Raw genomic sequence first — 15896 nt, 5'->3', positions numbered from 1 at the left:
CATCTTTAAGCCAGCACGGTGGCATGGCAGCCTCATCCCCAGATGCAACACAACAGCACACTCCTCCCACAGCTGGTGATGCTACCGCTAAAGCTGCAGTCCCCGTCTCTTTTCCCCACTTGGTTCTCTTCTCTCCGTTTCCCCTTTTTTCATCTCCTAAGACTCCTTTTTTTTTTTTTTTTTTTTTTTTTCGCCTCCTACTTATATTCCTGAAACCAAAGACGCCATCCTCACTATGCGGGAAAAGCAGATTCTTTAGAATAATGCGGCTGGATAGTTAGCATACTGGATATAAGGAAGCCTTTTACTTACTGCTGTGTTTGTGTGTAGGCATGTGCTGCATGTGCACATACAGTTGGAATGCATTAAAAAAAAAAAAAAGGTAAATAAGGGATCTTTTTTTTTTCCCATTTCTGAGTCCCATTCATTACAGGATTTCATACAATTACATCATTTGACTGTTTTCTAACAAACAGCGCAGCCTTTTTCATGAATAGTAAACACCTCCCGATCAATATCTTCTCCCCTGACGCCACCCTCACGGAGATTATGGGATATGTCACTTCCTGTTTACATGCTTTCGGTGTCCTGAGAATACGGGACGCTCAAGACGGCGAACAACACTCACCTGCCACGGGGACTGCGATGCTGCAGAGGAGGATTCTGGGAGCTCCATCATCTGGCCGTATTTGGCCGCCGTCTCTTCTTGGCCTTCTCCCAGCGCTCTGAGTGACGGGCTTTCAATGTTTCCGCCGCTGTGTTTCGCCACAAACGCACAAAACACACGCCTATATGACATACACACCAAGACAAGAGGCTAACCCTGTTAACAGCCACCTGCATTTTGGACCCTTTGTTGTTCCACTCTGTAGCCAACAGCAGCTCAATCTAATAACAGCACAACAAAACACTTTCCACTGGGTTTCTCTCTCTCTCTCTCTCCCTCTGTCTTTCTTTCTCCCCTCTCTCTTATTCCCTGCCTTTCTCTTCCTTTCAATCTTATCAGTTGTAATGTAATAAGCGGTTGCTTCGCTCTGTCTCCTCGCCACCTCTCTTAATTCCTCAAAATAAAGCAATATCACAGGGGCCCTGGCCTGCCTGTGACTGGGGATAAGATGCTTGTAAAAGGAAGGATAATTCAGCAAATAAATGCTAGGCATCAAAGGCAGGCAGTGGATCTTTCTTTCCCTTCTTTCTTCCTTTCTCTCCCTCCTCTGTTTGCCTATCAAAAGTATTACATGTGCTTTCATCAGTTCACAACAAGGCACAATGTGCTTCCTAATGCAATTACTCAACCTCCATTAAATCAGGAACAGTGGAAACAAATGAATTACACATTTGTTACAAAAACCACAAGTCAGCTCCCGTCTCTGCTCTTCTCTTTTCCTTTCATAGGCGTGGGGGAGAGAAAAAGTGAAATAATTTCTCATTCAATTTCAGGCAGATGTAGCCCTAGGTGATGCATAGAAAGTCTCCCATGTCTAATAGCCACCCACCATTGATATCAGAAGGAATTTACAGGGTTCAAGGCTGTCGAGAGGAGGTCATCTTGCTAAACTCCAAACCACATTCATCTGACAGGGCTGGTGTCCGACTACCACCCACCCATAATGCAACCCAATGCGAGACAAGACACTGAGACGTACAGTAGCTTCTTGATTTTATCATGTCAGCTGGCGTGGTAGTCCATAATTACTAAAAACTTAAACATGCTAAGCTGATTGCCTGCGGGGCTTTTTCCTGCGAGATGTGGTGTGTGATCTCGGACTAAAGTGGAAGGACCAAGAATTGATGCACCTCCGAGCTCAATGACATGGACAGATTTCTGTGCCCCGCAGCCATACTACCCAAAATGCAATGCCTGCCGACAAGAAGAAGCCATGCAGAGGACATATGAATTACATGCCTTCCTGAGTGTCAGTGGGAATACAAATGCTTTTCACACAATTAATGATTACAGTCATGTGACATCAATTTTACATATGGAGAGAGATACGGAGGCGGCTGGACTCACCACTGAAGCAGCGTGTTGAAGCGGGGCGGCAGTCTCGCCGCCACGTCGCCGTCTCTTTGTGAATTTGGCTCCTTTGAAATATTGAAGCAGATGTGTTAACAAACACAGTTAATGCGCTCATTATTATTAAGATTATGAGCTAATTGACGGCTTTATTTAATTCCAGTCGTGTTATTTAAAATAACAATGTAAGATTTTAATTTCTGCGCGAGAGCAATAAAATAATACTCCGAGTTAACAAATGCATAAATAGAAGGAGAAAGAATTTGATTGGGTGGATATGTTCAGCTGGTGAAACAGCCTATGAGAAACATTTAGTCGGAACGTTAATGCCTGGAGGGCTGTTATAGCTACAACTAAAAAGCACCACATCCCTCATACAGTATATATACAGTACATGGGCATTTACCTTCACACTGCCGGTGAAGAAGGCCATTAGTCTCTTCTTTCTCTTTGCCCACTCACTCTTCTTCAGGGGTCTCTTCTCAGCCGTTTGCTAAAAATACGTGTAAATACACACGCACACTTTTTCTTGGGATGCGGCTTTATGAAAAAACAGTGCAGTGCACCATAATGGCAGAATTAAGCACAAGGAGCAACTGTAATGCAATCTGCAGGCAATCGATACCGAGCCAGACCCTAAAGACATGTAGCGTTTGATGAGTATTTCTGCCGCTTTTACATTCAGTCAGCACATTCACACTCCCCATTCAGACACGTTGACACTGCTAAGTGACAACGTCTCGCCCTGTAGAGGCTTTGTACGGCAGAATAGAGGAGGAAGAAAAACGCTATTATTTTTAAAATAGATGTGAAATCTCTGGTGGATAATGTGCTTTCAATGGGAGGTGGGTGTGGAAACAGTGGGAGAGCCATGGCAGAATAAGATAGCGCAGATCCTAAGACTGATACAGTACACAGTAGATGCTGCTGATTATCCAGTATGGGAAGATGAGTCAACTGTTGCTGTGACTTCCGAGTGACAGTGAGACATTGTTGAACAATGTCCTTTTTCCCCAGTTACATGTACTCCTATTCATGCAATTGGAGACTCCTACTCACTTATCAAATGAGATTAGAACTAAAAATACAGTGGATATAAGTTGTGCATTCTGTTTACATATGCGTTAATGTTTGTGTTTCTTTGCGGTGTAGATTTGCCAACACAATGCAGGCCCAGTGTTCTTGTATCCACTCCCGTTTCTCCTCCGACTGATCAAACACAAACACTTGTTTTCAAAGACGCTTCGCATCCAAATGATGGTTCACAAAATCCCTGCTCCCCAGTTGAAAAAATATAATGTAGTCATGCTCTATTTCTTTTTGAAAAGAGAATAAGACGGTGTAAAGAACCAAGGAAATTCAGCTTCTGTTAGAGGAAAAATATGCATAATAATGCACAACAAAGTTGAAAGGGAGAATAAAAGAGTCTCCATAAATAAATTAATTGTGTGAGGATATCATGTGTAGCATAGAATATAGAGCTGAAACCCACGTGCTAATTTGGAATTGAGGACAAATGAGTAATCAAACCTCTGAAATAACTTCAATACAATGTTGTGCGCAAAATAAAATTGCAAAAAAAAACGTAAGAGGTTAGCGAAAAGTGAAAGAGAAAAATGCACAGGCTACAGAGAGAAGAAGAAAAACTGTCAGCAAGGAAAGTCTCATAGATTTTAAACAAGCATGCAAACAGACAGAAAACAGATAATTGTACATGCACACATGCACACACTCCATGTCCATTAGCCGAAGCACTGATACACAAAGTAATGGACGTGGCTGATATGCTGGTGAATATGGGATGATGACACAGATATTCCTCTTTGTAGCGCTGACCTGCTGCAGTGAAAGGCTGCCAAGCGTGATCATGTCAGGCCGCACACGCTCCCTCAGCTGCTGGGCGTATTGGGGGATCACCTCGTCAGCCGTCTTCGCTGCAAGAAATAATTCAGATGGCGGTGAAAAATCACTAACAGACATTATTATTTTGTAGCTATGTGCATAAGTCTTTAAAAAAATAACATCTGTATAATTTGTTATACTGACTGAGCAATAAAAAAAGAATTAAACAAATGTGACTTTCTTAAAATGTCTATGCTATCTCATCATATGTATATTATTTTGCATTATTTTGAGAAATAAAATACTAGAGAAAAAAAAGAAAACTCAAAAAAATGGATTGATAAAACTGATGAAAGAAGAGCATTACTTTTTCCAGTCCTCTCTCTGCCCATTACCGGCCTCCCTGCTTTCAGTCCAGCCTCGGTTCCCAGCCCAGCAAGACTCTGGGACTGGGTTTTGGCAGCGGCGCGGGCCTGAGAGGACCTGCAGCCCGAGGCGTCACCACCACTGTGGAGCAGCAGTCGCCGCTGAAGCACCGGATCACCCGCCTTCACCTCCAACACCTCCTCATCCCTGGAGGCGAGCGGCGTACCTGGAGAGATACGCATCAGTGGACATACACAGAGACACACACAAACACAAGCGTGCACGTATACGGGGCCGCAGACACACGATCATCTGCACTCATAAACATCAACACATGCATTCGCATACTGATGGCTGAGCGGATTCCGGAAACAGACACACATTTTTCCTTCATTATTTGAATCTTACAAAAAAACAAGCACGAAAAGTGTTCTTCTGCATGATATGTGAATGAATAGTTTTCTAGTAAGTAGCAGAGAATTCATCACCGAACACAGAGAGGCATCATCCACACGCTTTCCTGTGTGTCTTTTCAGTATATTCATTGGTAGAAAGCACACGGTATTCTTTGGGAATCTGTGTATTCAACGTGTGCAGTCCAGTATGTGCACCAGCCAAAGCTGTTATCGCCGCTTAATGCTTTTCATAGTGAAACTGATATCAATGCCCGACGCCTCACAGAGAACTAGAATGAGGAAAATGCCAGTTTTTGTGGTCTTTCATCTCCAAGCCAAAGCAGGGGAATTTATCGAGATGAAAAAGAGGAACTGAAGATGTTAGAAAGACAGAATTTCTCCAGGTTTTTTCTTTTTTTCTTTTTCAGAAAAAAAAAAAAAAATGCACGGAACTGGCTGCTGTTCATTTCATTAATACTTCGTCCTATTCACACTCTCTTTCTGAAATGTGTATGGTGCTTTGTGGCGGGCTGTAAAAGAATAAAACAAAAGCCCGAGAAGCAGTCACAAGATGTCAGGATCAGTACTGACACACTCCGAGCCTGTTGTGTAACTAGAAAGAACGACTTGCAGCCTCCACCGGTGGGAGGCATCCATACAAACTGCGTAAGGTGATTGTCTTAAAGTCTATTGTACCTCAGTGAAGTGCTAACTGGCAGTACCCACAGTTGGACTCTGGTACAGAAGTACGAGCTCGCTCTCTCTCTCTCTCTCTTCCCTTCCCTGTGTCTCAGCCTATTGCATGGAGCAACTGTTAATCCGAGATCCTCTTTACTTTCTCTGTGGGATTTCATGAACATTCCCAGACAATGGATGGGGCTGCTAATCTCGGCGGTACAGCTAAATCCGAAACAATGGCAAATAATACGAGCCTGCTAAATTCTACCATGTTGAAGCGGGCCTAAACCCATCACTTGTGTGCCGGAATTACAAGGGAGATGTGCGTCATGTCAACAGGATCTGGTACGACTGTCTTCACCCAGAACAATGCTGAGCTTAAATCATCTCCGTGTTGCCTGGATGGCGACGAATTCAAATGAAACTGAGTTAATGAGAAAAGGCACGCCGGCCAGGAAAACAATGGCTCGTGCTTGGAAAGCAGCGACTACTAGTGAGCGTCCAGTTCTAGTTCAGTCTTTGTTTAATGGAAAGTGTGGAGAATGTAGCGCCAAATTATGTCTCACTTGTTTTTAATTTCATTGGTTTGAACTTGAATGTCTGGCTGTGAAATCCAGGAGGAAAACTGGGAACTTCCATGCTTTAGTTTTTTTAACTAAAACATTAAGTTGAATATGACTTTATGCATTAAAAAGACTCAAATGTTTTAAAAACTATATACATTAGTAATCATTTAACAACGAATTAAAGAAAAATTTGAGATAATTCAAGATAGTAGAATTAGTTTGCAGCTCTTTTCATCATATTAAGGCAACTTAACACCTCCAAATTACAGCGTAGTGCCATAATTCCAGGACACATACCGGGGATGTTTATCAGAGTGTCGTCGTCGTTCAGCAGAGCAGTCATCCTTTCAAACAGTCGGTTTTCATCAGCATTCGATATCGCTGTGAATCAAAACAACAAGAAAACACGCACACCTTTACCAGTGCTGGAAAATTGCAATATTTATGTGCATCAAATTACTTCCTACTTATCAGACAAGTCAATCTAAACCACATCTTAACATGCGAACGAGAGATATTAGCCATGGCTGGAGAGGAGAGCAAATCATGTGTATGCGGAGCAGTAATGAAATGGAGGCATTAGCATGCCTGTTAGCCCGCCTGTCATCATGTGATGAGATTTGATTTGGTGAATCCTTTGATATTACACGGCAGTGATATCCAAAAGATACAGGTGGAATGGCTTCTCCATTAATAGCCAGGTTTCATTATAACATGCATATCACTTTTCTCCCAAGAGCTCGCTTTTAATAGGCCTACTTTGGGGGGGGGGGGGGGGCCGCAAACTATCGATGTGACTCCGCGTGTGTTGCTCGGCAGACGAGAGAGAACTGACCAATGATAAGTGACCTTCGTCAATGACAAGCCGGGCGGCCAATCTGGAGATGCCATCGCTTGGTGTATTTACATAGACTGTCCCGCCATCAGGAAACGGCCGCCCCGCTACCGGTGATCTCTCTCACCCCTCTTTAATGAACCGAGGAGAACCATTATGACAGAGAATGGCGTACTTAATTCCAGCTCATCTTCGGCGCTGACCCCGGCCGTCTCGCAGTGCCTTGGGTCTGTCTGCTCCGCCGAGGACGGGTCAAAGTAATTTTGGGCGCGTTCATTTCCTGTGGAAAGTGCGAAAGGAGAGTGAATGAGAGAAAGAGGGGTTGTAGTTGGTGGAGGGGGGGGGTGGGCTTGTAAGGGAAGGGAAGAAGGGAGTTGTACAGGTTCAGGTTAGTGGTTATTAGAAGCACATGAAGCAAAATGTTAATTTTGAAACCCACGCTGTCGAAGGGCAGCGGCGGCGGCTGCTACCAGATAAGGCAGAGCCCAAGATGAGACGGGAGTTCAGAGTCGGGGAGAGGGAGAAGTGGGAAAGAGACTGCTGGGCTTCTCGGAGCACCTCTCCACGGCCCGCGGTGCTCTGGGGCCTAATTAGCATGCCGCAAAAGGTCACGGCAGGCAATCTCTTAAATACGACTGCCATATGTTTGCCGTGTTCAAAAGGAACTAATGAGAAAGTCTACAAGCCCAAAAGTACGTGGAATTTCAAAGACAATACCTTCTAAATACTCAGAGGTCAGCGGCCTAAAGGACCAGGCAAGTTTGGAGGAGGAGATCCAAAAGAAAATAACCTGGGCCTGTGTCTCAATGACTTCTTATTAGCAATCACTGACCTATGGGTATCAAGTATGCTCCACAGAGTTTATGGGAATCGAATGGCTCCAGGGTTCTTTCTATTAAGGGTACACCCCACCAAGCAGCTTTCTTAACCCCAAATCATTCTCATTACAAGCCTTGAATATTTCACTCCAATCTAAATTGCTTTACTTGTATTTCTTAGGTTTTGGGGCAAAAAAAAAAAAGCATGGTGCAGTAAATCATGTTATATATTCCACACAAGGACTGCCTTTATAGACGTCTGAGAGTATCGGTGCTTGGATGCATAAAAATGTAGGTAAGTGTGTTTGCATAGGAGCAGCAGTAGCTGAGGAGGCCACTGGCCTGCAGAAGTTCACCGGGGTGATTCCGTGTCCCGATGAAAGATCTGCGGGAGGTTTTCCCACTCTGTCTGTAGTTGAAGTGAAACGCTGAGACAGAAACACTTAATAAATGAGGAGCAGCCGTACGACTCCTCAACGGTGGCATAAATTGACTGTGAAATGTACATGTTAAATCTCTCCACATTGTTAACAGAGAGTTTGAACAATTTCTCTGCAAATAGCTCTGAGGTTATGAAACCCTTTTTTCAAATACAAATTTGCATAATGGTAGTAGCTTCGTGAATCGCCTTTTGAATCATGGCTGTGATTTACCTAAATAGTCTGGCTGCCCTTCAATTCATCTCTCTAATGAAAATTTCAATTATCTGTTCTTACATGCGCAATATCAGTAACTAGCACTTCTCGACAGTCGCAGAAACTGTTAACAAAGCCGGAGATAATGAAAGCCTGCAGTATTGAGGGGAAGAGTCACAAATGTAGAACAAGCTGCTCTTGGACCTTAAACCTCACAGGTGATGAACACACTCAGAAATGCAAAAGTTATTTGTAATTTATAGTTTGAATATGTAATTAAAATTTTGGGATTCGATTGTTCATAAGATGAAATTAAAGTGCTGCAGACAGACAGTCAGTTAGGCTCCGCCTAATGACAGTTCATGTAAAAAAGGTAATGACGGTATGCCTGCTAACGCGTTCAATATAGAATGACCTGCAAGACTATATTCACATGTGAGCCACATTCTGAACATTTATTGTTTTATTTCACTACAATTCAAATGCGAAATAAAGAGAAGCGATAAACTTCACAAGGATTACCATCTTCCACAAATGGGCAAAGGCCCATTTTTGTGCATAAAAACAACATGACAACAAAGATAATAATTACCAGTAGTCATATACAGCAAAAAAAGCAAAATAAACCACATTAAATCAAGAATCTAACATGTGACTCATCCCTGAGAAAACTGGCACGCTCGCAACCTCGAACGCATCCTAATTTACCATCCCATTCCTCAAGAGTTCTCCCTGACATACTGAATTATAAGGGGGCATATTCGTATGCCTGATTGGCCTTAAGCCGTGTTTCGGGGGTGTTGTGAGTACACCACACAGACAGCGGATCGGCTTGGTAGCGTAGTAGCGTATGTAAATGCATTCTCCTATGACTCCAGCCCACCACAAGGCATGTAGCCGAGAGTGGGAGTCAAGGCTGATTGTGTCGAGGGTACTTCTAGATAGAGATAGAACACCCACCACCGGAGCGTTCTCCAGCGGAGGAAGAAGTTAGACGAGGGCTGCTTGTTAAGACAGGCTCGCTTTGGAATGCAGGGACCGAGGGCCCCCCCAAATGGAGAGAGGGAGAGAGGAGATGAAGGAGTGAGAGAAAAGGTTAGATCAGGAACACATCTACTGTCAACAAATTTCAGGCTAATGAAGAATGAAGCTTCACCTCTTTCTTTGGCAGGGGCTTGCAGCTCCATTTTTTTTTGGTGAGCTGCAAGGGTGCTATCTGGCCTGTCACCTCGAATTTCTCTCCCCGGCCAAACCGGAGGAATTGAAAGCTCAGTGCTGCTTCCTGCATCGAAAGCCGGGTTTTCTATTCCCACCACAGCATCTCTTTCTTCTCTCGCTGACAAAAAAATAAGCAGAAACGTAAATGAAAAAAAAAAAAAACACAGTGGCATGAAGGGCCGATACAACAGTTGTGTCAACGTGACTCATTGAAAAAAAAAAAACAAAAGCGTATTCATGAGCAACAAAATTCCATTGGTGATTTCTCTGCCCCAAAATTCAAGCGCATCCTCCTCAAATGATACTAAAACACAATTAGGTTAAAATTAAATCAGAATCTTGCAGGAGGAGGAGGGGAGAAAAAAAAGGCAAGAAGAAGAAATGATTAAAATAATTACAAATTGCGCCCTGACAAGCAAGAGCAAAATTTAGCCCAAAGCCATTTGTCTGTAATTAGTTAATTAATCCTTACACAAATTATGAGCAATAACTCATCAAGCAGGACTCACCCATCAGAAATTCAGCCGACTTGGATTTCTTCTGCTTAGGTTGCTGCAGAGCCTTCTGCTGTAACTTCTGGAGGGAAATTGTTAAATGAATAAATTAGCTGCAGAATGAAGATCATCATTTATGATCCGCAACTAACGCAGTATTTTAAATATGGGACGACACTGAAATGTCATTTAATTTACATCGCCGCTAAAGGGGTCAAGCACTAATTGAACAACAGGAGTGGAAAAGAATTTAATCATAAATAGATAAGAAAAGTTGACATGAATGTGTAATGAAGGTCACATTAAAATACTTCCTCCTTGTTTCGAAAAATGAACGGGCAACAACATACTCCCCTGGAAAATTATGCATTTTTGCACAAGCTGCACAAGAGTGCGCCGACTTGGTGTGCAAATGAGTATGGAAATCCGGGCACACTTCTCATTACTTCCATTCACATGAGCTCAACCTGAAAAAAGTCTCAAAGGAGAGGGGGAATTGTATTTAAATACCACCACACAAAGTCTATTATATTACATAAAGTGGAGATTTCTGATGCGAGGGCTTTTTGCCCTAAGACGCTCTGGGAAAAAAAAAAAAAAAAAAAAACAAAGTCAATGCGATTGCTATACAGTACATCTAGAGACTTCTATACATACGTGCAGACATGCCAAGTCAACACTGTTTTAACTGTGTAGTAGGTGGTCTCCACTGGGATGAGACGGAAAAAAAAAAGAAAGAAGAAGAAGAAGAAGAAGAAGAAGAAGAGGGGATGTAAGAGAGCAAGTATGGGTTTCTTTGAAATCAAGAGTATGTGGAACAAACTCCGCACTCCCACATTTCTCTAATTTCTGCGGACAAGCAGAACAATAAGAAAGCTGAGGTAAAAGGCATAAGTAGTTGTTTTGGTTATTGATATGTTTACATAAGGATGCACCAAATAAAAAGAGCGCTCTAGCTCAAAGCGTATGGAGCTTTTTAAGCATCATTTTATGCAGATTTCGGTGATGAACTGTGCTCATGCCCATGAACAGCATGTATTTGTATACAATATTTAATTTCAAAGGGAAAATCAAGGGGCAGAATGGGTGGGGGGGCTTATTTCGACTCCAAATGACAGAGCAATTAAAATAGCAGAGGACTACTTCCAGACCAATCTGGTAAGAGGAGTTTTTGTAAATCTGTTTTTACATTCAACAAGCCCTACAGCAAGACATTCATTTATACCACTGAGATTAATGCTTATCTAATTGTAACTTATTTAAAAACCATTTTCTTTTCGACTGGGTACCAATCATTTCCTCAGAGTTGTTCAAACTGTGTAGTACCCAAAGATGAGGGACAAATTTGAAATTGGTGATTTTTTTTTTTTAAGTCTGTGTTTTCTTTTCTTCCATTTTTGTCTATTACCATCAAATACAACACTACGTGACTTTCTTCAGATTATACTGCAGGTACATCTGCAAATCAGGGATATTGGATATTATGAGAAAAGTAATAAGGTAATTTTGCTAATAAGACATGCACACACTCATCATTTGCGCTTTAAATGGTGCTAAAAACGTATTGATATTGAGGACTCAAATTTAAACTAAGCACTCAATTCTATTTTTTTCTTTAATATTGCACAAATTGAGTTCAGCTGTCGTGACGAAGGGGGGAAAATAAGTGTGTTAACTTTCAAATCATAATGATATCGGAGGAGAGTGCTGTTTTATTCCCCATCAAGTGTTATTGCCCATAGGACAAAATGCACTTTGAAGAGATGTATGAATATCAAAGGAGTAATCCGATTAAGTCTTATCTACAGCTAAACAAATGCATTTGTTTAGTACCCTAATTGATGCACTAAATAATCTGGGATGAAATCTACCCTCATAACATACAGCCGCATTTATTACCTACAAATAAGACAATAGAAGCATATTAAACTTTTCTTTTAAATTCATATGTTCGGTTCCTTTGTTTCTGTAATGCTCTGAATCAGCTCTTCTCTCAACAGTGTGTTTCAATTGCCGCATTTCTGTAATAGTTAATATTCTACCAGTAAAAGATGAGTGTGTTAAACACAGATTCAGTACAGTGCATGGACTGCCAGATTAACACTTGAGGTCATGGACACTATTACTATATTATTCACGCAGTGGCATGCGAGTCGCTTGTCTTGAGAGCTAAGGGGGGGGGGGGGGGGGGGGGGGGGGGGGGGGGGAAGAAACGAAAAAGGATGATTTATATGTCACTTTCAGGACCGGAGAGACAGTGACAGCATCCTCAGTCCATGCAAAGGCAGCTGGTTAATGTGCCATAACTGGACGGAGCATGCAGATGTTGCACTTCTAAATAATAACGCCAACTAAATCCTGGGGAGGAAAAGTGTCGCAAAGGTTCATGAATTACACTGGATGCTCAGAGGCAGAAGTGACCATTCCATACACAGAACTGTGACAGCAGAAGTGCAAGCGCGTGCAATGCAGGCCAAGTTTTCTTGTAATTTATAACACTGGACATAAATATGCTGAAGTTCCGGTGCCGTGCCAAGGAATCCCTACTTTTACGACAGACGTGAAGGCATCATATGGCGGCATCTACACATGCACCGTTCTGTCCGCCCACTCCTTCCCTTTTCTCGGGGAACGCTTACTTTGCAGTCAACATGGGAACAGAATCGTTTATAAACGGTGACAAAAAAAAATTCACCACTTTTGCTTTTCATTTCTCCCTCTTTAAATGTGATTGTTGTCAGAAGGAATTGAGCACAACAATGCCTTGTTCAGTTCTTGTTGCATTCAAAGGCATAGCTAGAAGGGCTTGGGGAAGACCGCTCGCTGCTAGGGGCTGGTGGGCACAGACCAGCTAGAAAGTGAATTTTGCATACTGTACGGATCATCGCCCAGTTCAGCCAAGTCACATTGAATCTGCCATCAACCAATTGTGCTTCATGAAACCGTCAACCCTCATTTACGTCTGCCTGTTTTCTTCCCCACACAGCTGTAAACAAGGCCCCAGCTTTGAGCTGTCTTCCTCTGTCCCTGCGTGCGCGGCTTGCCAGGGGAGAGCAGACAGCACAATCTTCGTCTCCGCCGAGCTACTTAAAGCTACCATTTCCAGACAAACACCCCGTGCGCCGGGCATGGCGGTCAGGGGCGAGAGGGCTTCTGGAAGCGACAAGAGTTTTAAGAGGTTTTACACATAGATCCCTGCACATGTTCTCTTTGCACAAAATTTAAAAAAGAAACAAAAAAAACAGATTTATGACTGTTAATGTAGTTTATGGGAAAGACATAGATTTACAAATAAACATAAATATGTGAATATATAGGTTGTGATAAAATGCAAAAAAAAAAAAAGACACTATTTTAATCCATGTTTAGGAAAGTCTCCTTTTTATCTCTCAACATGGCTGCATGAAAGACTAATGAACACATCTACAAAGCATCTCTGTTTAAATTACTTAAGATAAGGTTAGCATTTCGTTTCAAAGGCTTGCAAAGCCAATTCTACCGTCTTAATTTATAGAGCAGCCCCTCTATGTATGCGGTAATTGTGAAGCACCAAACAGTTTCTTCTAAACAAGAACGGCGTCAGTTGGTGTAGACAGAAAACATAATTAGTATTCAAGCTTAATTAATCTACGCTGGCCCCCTTTAAGTGAATTAGTCAATTATTTATGCATGTGTGCTCCTTTGATGCTAACAGATTATGTATGTTACTGGAAAAAAAAAAAAACCTTGAAAAATGACTTTGAAAACTTTCCACCATTAAATGTCACTACAAGCTTTAGCACTGATTTAAAAATGTCAGGGGGGAGGCCGCGAACGCTGAACACGTACAAAAACATGAACGGCCAAGCATCCGCTAATCTGTATTAGTGCCAAATCACCATGCTAATTTTTTTTTTTTTTTTGTGCCAGTCAGTAACACATAGCAATTCACTGTCCAAAATCCAGGGCAAAAGACAAAATAAATCTGCCAAATATGTACTTTTTGTGTGTCCTAATCCATGGAATGGAAATCTAACACAGGTCGGATCAAGGTCTTTCCTCGGATCATGGGAACTCCTTGGGATTTTCAAGAGCCTTTTTGTTTTTACCCTTGAGAACCAGGCCCTGGCCTCTGCGCCCCTCAATCCCCCATTGAAAACCCAGAGGCAGCGCGGAGGAATGCTAAATGTCAATGGTCAGACGGCACCAGCACCTTCACAGAGAGAGAGAGAGAGAGAGAGAAAGAGAGAGAGAGAGAGAAAGAGAGAGAGGGAGGGATGGAGGTACCAGGCCTGACCTACTGGCTGCTCAGCAGGGTTCTTATGAGGACCAGAAGTGAAAACTGTACTCACGCCGCCAAAGGTGTCCATCTTCACAAACCGCATAAGACCATCACTGGTTGACCCTGGCCATGGAACAACGGCAGGGACTGCAACAAAGCATGCATGGAGAAATCCGTCAGAAATGTAATCTGACGAGCATGTGATAAAAAAAAGACTGATTTTTAAACTAAAACCATTAATGTGTCTCTTAATTTTTTTAAGTTTGTCTTCATTATTGTAGTTATACATTCTAACAAAAAAATAAAGACAAAAGCAACAAATCCGTCATTCCACACAGTGTTCTGCTATCTCCCTCTTCCTTTTGTGTGTAAAACTGTTATATTTTCAATGCATCTCAGAAAATACAGCACAATAAACATCATTTATTATCAGAGATAACAAATTATTTACCCCGATTATGCAAATAGTTTATTCATTTACATCTGATACAATATCATTTGGTATTTTTATCATCTCTTCCTGTGGTAATTCACATGGCTCGCACAAGTTTCTGCTGAAATAGCAAAACAAACCCCAGGCAAAATGTGAAAGATTATCCCATACCATGCGAGCTCGGATGAAATGCTATACTTTTTCACAGTGAACACTGCTCCACTGGGTGTGATTGAAAAACATGTAAAGCTATTGAAACTGTGGTTTGTATATGTGAGGGGAAAATGAGTGTTGTAACAAGTGGGCCAGTGTTTTTGTAATTGTTTCAAATTACACTCGACGTAATAACTCAGTGAAAGCGGAGCCAGTGTGCGGTCCGTACACATTAACTAGGCGAAGACCACAGGATATCCACGCACCTTATCACAGCCCACAAAAAAAAAAAAAAAAAAAAAACCTGATTGCGTAAACAACTGTGGAGAGTTAAACTCTTTAGCGATACTTCCAGCTGTGTGTGTTTGTGTCAAATGGAGCTTATCACCAGAAGGATAACATTTTTAGATAAGGACATACTTTATGCCATTTCCTTTATATGTGAATTCTATGGCATTAAAAACATGCATACGCTCCTGTTTTTACTTTTCTAAACTGTTTTTTTCTTCTTTTTTTCTGGCTTCCTAAAAGTCACTGCTGGTGTGTGTGTGTGTGTGTGTGAGTGTGAATGTTTTACACAGGCAGTAAATTTGTGATGCTGTGAAAAACAAAAAAAAAAAGTCCATCAGTTGTTAAAACTGCATGCCTCCTGCCAAACATTGACTCCCTAACCAATGAGACTGCCAACACTGTTGTTAACCACATAAATGACTGACTCACTTTTCTGCTCGAAGTTCATGCTTTCTGTCAAAAGCCATATGCGAATGTATTACAATAACACGCAACAAACCCCTAAAGTCGTGCGGAGAACGGCGCACTTTCTGGACTTGAGTTTCCTATCAATCCAAAGAGACATCCATGTGCGAGTTCACTCCTGTGTTAAATTCTCTCCTGTGCTTCCTGAGCAATGAGCCTATGCAGACACACACACACACACACACACACACACACACACACACACACACACACACACACACACACACACACACACACACACACAGCCAACAGCAGCCAGCATGTAGCTAAATTAGCTTTACAGGGTTTCCTGCAAATGTATTTGTTTTTGACCTGTGTTCCACCCAAACTCTTTCCCCCTCATTCACTCACAGGAACGAGCCTGGAACAAGCAGCTCTGGTCAAAGTTTAAAACGTCTGCACTGCTGTCAATTGGTTGCTGTTAAAAAA

General features: G+C 42.1%; 1 protein-coding gene across 1 annotated transcript in view; it reads right to left on the bottom strand.

Annotated features, from left to right (window-relative positions):
* ofcc1 (orofacial cleft 1 candidate 1) overlaps window positions 1-15450 on the bottom strand; it is a 74863-nt gene extending 59413 nt beyond the window's left edge. Inside the window, exons 1-11 of the mRNA XM_030100079.1 lie at window positions 15432-15450; window positions 12962-13017; window positions 9876-9946; window positions 9309-9484; window positions 6875-6979; window positions 6162-6245; window positions 4227-4451; window positions 3854-3951; window positions 2424-2510; window positions 2015-2085; window positions 629-755 (exon numbers count right to left, since the gene is read on the bottom strand). Of these exons, the coding sequence (XP_029955939.1) occupies window positions 629-755; window positions 2015-2085; window positions 2424-2510; window positions 3854-3951; window positions 4227-4451; window positions 6162-6245; window positions 6875-6979; window positions 9309-9484; window positions 9876-9946; window positions 12962-13017; window positions 15432-15450 (1119 nt within the window). The remainder of the gene's footprint in view (window positions 1-628; window positions 756-2014; window positions 2086-2423; window positions 2511-3853; window positions 3952-4226; window positions 4452-6161; window positions 6246-6874; window positions 6980-9308; window positions 9485-9875; window positions 9947-12961; window positions 13018-15431) is intronic.
* Between the last annotated feature and the right edge of the window lie 446 nt (window positions 15451-15896).

This window comes from Salarias fasciatus, chromosome 9 (genome assembly GCF_902148845.1).
Source record: "Salarias fasciatus chromosome 9, fSalaFa1.1, whole genome shotgun sequence".
Taxonomy (NCBI): Eukaryota; Metazoa; Chordata; class Actinopteri; order Blenniiformes; family Blenniidae; genus Salarias; species Salarias fasciatus.
Note: the sequence above shows the minus strand (reverse complement) of the source record. Positions and strands in the feature narration are given on the sequence as shown.